Raw genomic sequence first — 4597 nt, forward strand, 5'->3', positions numbered from 1 at the left:
GTTTGTGTCGAAACCAGGAGATGATCACTGGCGTGCTCTTGAGAGAGTGTTGCGGTATTTGAAAGGTACTATGACATACGGTATTCATTATACCGGAAACCCAAAAGTGCTGGAAGGCTATTGTGATGCCAACTGGATTTCTGATGCTGATGAGCTTTATGCCACAAGCGGATATGTGTTTCTGTTTGGAGGTGGCGTTGTTTCCTGGAAGTCTTGCAAGCAGACTATCTTAACGAAGTATACAATGGAAGCAGAACTCGCGGCATTAGACACTGCTGGGGCTGAAGCCGAGTGGCTTCGTGATTTCCTATTGGACTTACCGGTAGTTGAAAAACCGATACCGGCTATTTCCATGAACTGTGACAACCAAACGGTGATTACAAAGGTTAACAGTTCTAGGAATAACATGAAGTCTACAAGGCATGTTAAGAGGAGATTGAAATCTGTCAGAAAGTTGAAAAACTCCGGAGTTATAACGGTGGATTATGTCCACACATCGAATAATCTGGCAGATCAATTCACTAAGGGTCTATCACGCAATGTGATAGAAAGTGCATCGAGGGAAATGGGTATGAGACCCATGTGAGATCTACTCTAGTGGTAACCTGCTCTATGTGATCGGAGATCCCGTGAAGTAGAGTGGAGAAACAAGCTAGGAGTAGATTGTGAGGAAAGATCCCTTCCTTAACTCATTTCTGATGCATATCTTTCCTATCTGTAAGGCAGGATGGTTTTTACCTTAATGTATTCCAAGAGTCTTATAAAGGTGAGATGTTGTCCTACAGAACATCTTCTAAGGAATACACCTATATGAGTCAGACTGCTAGTCACAGTCTATGGGACTTGGGTAATCCCTAAATACTCATGAAAGGCACTGAAGTGTGACTTATATGCTTCTAAAAAGCGGGAATACCCTTTTGCAGCCTAGTATCAGCAAAGGATTTGAGTGAATCTTATCTCGCACAAAACTGTCAATTCAAGGCAAAGTCCATTGTTCAGTTGTGAATGAGTGAAACTCTTATTCTAGATGGATGTTCAACTTAAAAGTCTCCATCGAAACACTGGTATATCAAAGGATTGTGATTCTGATACTTCATCATTACAAACCGTAGAGTTTGGTGGGGATTGTTGGATCTTTTATGGGCTTGGCCCATTTATTGAATAAACTCTATGGTGTGTAATGATGGAGAATACCAATAGTACCACATTGGAAGTCCAAGGGTCTTTTGCCTTGACTTATATGGTGGGATTTACTCCACTTAACTTGAGAAGTCAAGAAATGGACAAGGGTGTGCCACACGCGCGCGCGCGCGCCGCCGCCGCCGCCGGCCGGGCCGGGCGTGGCGTGGCGTGGCGTGGCGAGGCGAGGCAGGCAGGCAGGCAGGCAGGCAGGCAGGCGAGCGGGCATGGTGTGGTTGTGTTAATTTTTAGCACTCACTAACCGCGTACGTCAGCCGAGTGACCCTGTCTCTTCGTCAGCCAGCCGAGTGATCCTTCACCTTCAGCTGCCGCCGAGTGAGGGTATTTCCATCTCGTGGCTCTGCGCGCACAGAGAGGCGAGAGGGCAGGTGCCTCCGAAGCCCTTGCCGTTCGAGACCCTGCTCAGGGGATCGGCAATTAGGTTTTTGGGGAGCGTCTACGCGACTGCCCAAACGTCTGTCGTTGTCTTCATCGCTGGTTCCTGGCGTCTTCATCTCGATCGGATGACAAGAGAAGCTGGACAAGGATCAGGATCCTCGGAGCGCATGGGAGGGTATGATCAATTCAGTTCGTTACTGTTTTATATTCTGCATATTATATATGTCGTATGTACCTCTGTTCTATCATGTTATAATATGTTATATCTGTCTGTCTTACAGTCATCCTGTTTATATTGTTATCTGTTTATTTCCAGTTCTTCCGCAATAATCCATAAATCATGCTTATATACTTATTTTATTTATATGATTTACATGCTTCATATGCTTTGTGTTCTGATGATCCATATTGTTATGGATATTTTTGAGATAACGTTTTCTATGTTTGATTATCTATTATATGTCATCATCATAATGTTAATTTATGGAATTAAAATGATACAGAAAATGCCTATAATTCTAACAGCAAATTCGACGACATGTCCATGAGACTGTTTTGTCTCGAACAATGGCGCCAACTCAACCTCCTTCACCGGACGGGCAGGTCAGCAATTTCTACGTCATGTTACATAATTTAACTTGGTTTTTCCTTTTCTTAATAGCTGATTGGTAACTTTACTTTTTTAACTAATTGATAATTGGTTGATTATAGTTAATTGATTAGTTTTATTTCTTGGCTAATTGATAGTTGATTGGTTATTTTTCTTTGGGTGTTTGAATCCATCGTACTAAACTTTAGTCCCGTCATATCTGATGTTTAATATTATTTATAAGTATTAAATATAATCTAATTATAAAAATAATTATACAGATAAAGACTAAACATCAAGACAAATCTATTAAACATAATTAATCGATTATTCGACAATGGTACCGTAAACATTTGGTAGTTATAGATTAATTATGCTTAATAAATCTGTATCGTCATGTAGTCTTCATCTATGTTATTATATTTTTTAATTAGACTATATTTAATATTTGTATTTGGTATTTAAACATCCTATATGGCACAAACTAAACTTTAGTTAGGAGAACAAACACCCTAATTGATAGCGGATTTATACTGTGAGTTATGGACATGAGCCTTTTGTAACAGTGTATGTAATCAAATTAAGAGAATACACTTGTGTAGCATTGTATTTTGGTAGCACCAAAACTCAATGTGCATATCTAGTGTTTCGATGTTTGTAACATTTGGGGTAGACGAGGTTGTAGTTGATTGTACCGACAGTGTAGCATAGATAGACTTGTTCAAAAATCTGGTCAGGTCGGGCCCGGGTTGTGGGTCGTTTTGTACTGCATGTATCCGACCCGTGCCTAGTGTCGGATCGACCCGTGCTTCTCAGTTGGGCGTGTCAGGTCGAGAGTTTTTTGGATTTATTCGGGTTTTCTTAGATTGGGTCGGTTTTAGGTAAAAAAAATCATGGTCATGTCTGACTCGTGGATTGTTACTGGTCAAAAACTATGACTCGTATTCGTCCGTTGTATTGGTCGGGTTGGATCAGATCGAGTTGATCGGATTTGATTGGATTGGGGGGTCTATGATCAGGTCTAAGCATGGGATGTGCTTGACTGTTGCCGTAGCCTCATTGAACTCGCCATTTCGGAACGCTGATTCGACATCTATTTGATACACAAGCCAGCCGGCCCTTTGAGCCGTAACAACAAGCACCATCCGCACAGATTTCATCCGTGCGATCGGAGCAAACATCTCGTCATAGTCTACCCTTATTGCTGGATAGGTATGTGCCCGTGCGTTGCAACGGAAATAAAAAGATTGGTATAAAACATAGATACGGAACAACAAACATCACTATAATATGAAAAATAAAAAATAAAAAATAAACAACAATAAATATGTCGTGAATTGTAATCAACATCTCATGCTGGTACACAGTCATCAAAGTGGAGTTGAATATCTCGAATTGCTTGGTTTACTCGGTCCATCACAGAAGGGATCATCAGCTACTGCCAATATAATGAACTTCAAAATCATTAGAAAATTTTGCCTCGCCACTTGGTCCGTCAACATGCCCTCCTCTGCCTGATTTCCCCCCATCAATAGTTGTAACCCCTAAGAACCAAAACCTAATATGTCAGGCACAAAGGAACTTGTTCTTTACAAGAGATTAGACAAGAGAGAAGTATGCATAATGATTGCAGAAACGTCTAAATACATGGATAAGGGAGAAGTATGCAGTCATTTAGGAATAAAAATGGTTAACTAAAAATGCAGTCATTTGCTCCTCATATTTTCTCTGTTCAGCAGATGGACAGGGGCTCACCATTCCACTCCTTGAGGCACTTGCGCAGCGATGTCTTCCTCAAATGAGCGCTTGAAGTACTCGTGATAATCATCCTACATACCAACTCCACATGAAGTAGCATCTCCAGTACGATGAACAAGGTACAAAAATTTAGGCAACAACTACATCAAGAAACTGAAGGCAAAAACACAGGAGCATCTAAAACAATTGCTTGTCAGTTACTCCCTGTGCATAAATCTTCCTGGACCCTTCCAACTGCGACATCTCCAGATCATGGGTGTTCACCAACTCCTACACCTCCGATGTGCTCGAAATACTCCTCGAAATATTCAAAAAATTGATCGGTTACTTATCAAATGGAGAAGCAGTAGATAATGCAGAGCAAAATAAAAAAAACCTGAGCTCTGTTTGTGTTCCTCTTGGTGAGGAAGAGCCCAAGCCGCTACGATCGCATTCCTAGTGAATCCCAACACCATACAACCACGACAAAAGTGTTAAGTAGACCTCCTAGTGAATCCCAACACCATACAACCACGACAAAAGTGTTAAGTAGACCTCAGAACAACACCACAAGGAAACCACACGTGAGAATAGCAAACCACCAATACACACAAGCATCCATGGCATTAATTAACACCATAGTTTGTTAGGAAAATTCAACTGAAACATGGACGAAAAATGAAATCAAAGTGG

The 4597-nt window shown here is 41.1% G+C and overlaps 1 protein-coding gene across 1 annotated transcript; it reads right to left on the reverse strand.

Moving 5' to 3' along the window:
- Window positions 1–3564: 3564 nt before the first annotated feature.
- Window positions 3565–4179, reverse strand: LOC103633217 (uncharacterized). Its single transcript, XM_008654910.2, has 3 exons — window positions 4127–4179; window positions 3923–3996; window positions 3565–3711 (listed from the first exon to the last, which is right to left on the reverse strand). Exons 1-3 carry the CDS (start codon window positions 4177–4179, stop codon window positions 3599–3601), a joined length of 240 nt encoding a protein of 79 aa, XP_008653132.1. The 3' UTR covers window positions 3565–3598.
- Between the last annotated feature and the right edge of the window lie 418 nt (window positions 4180–4597).

This window comes from Zea mays, chromosome 7 (genome assembly GCF_902167145.1).
Source record: "Zea mays cultivar B73 chromosome 7, Zm-B73-REFERENCE-NAM-5.0, whole genome shotgun sequence".
NCBI classification, from domain to species: Eukaryota; Viridiplantae; Streptophyta; class Magnoliopsida; order Poales; family Poaceae; genus Zea; species Zea mays.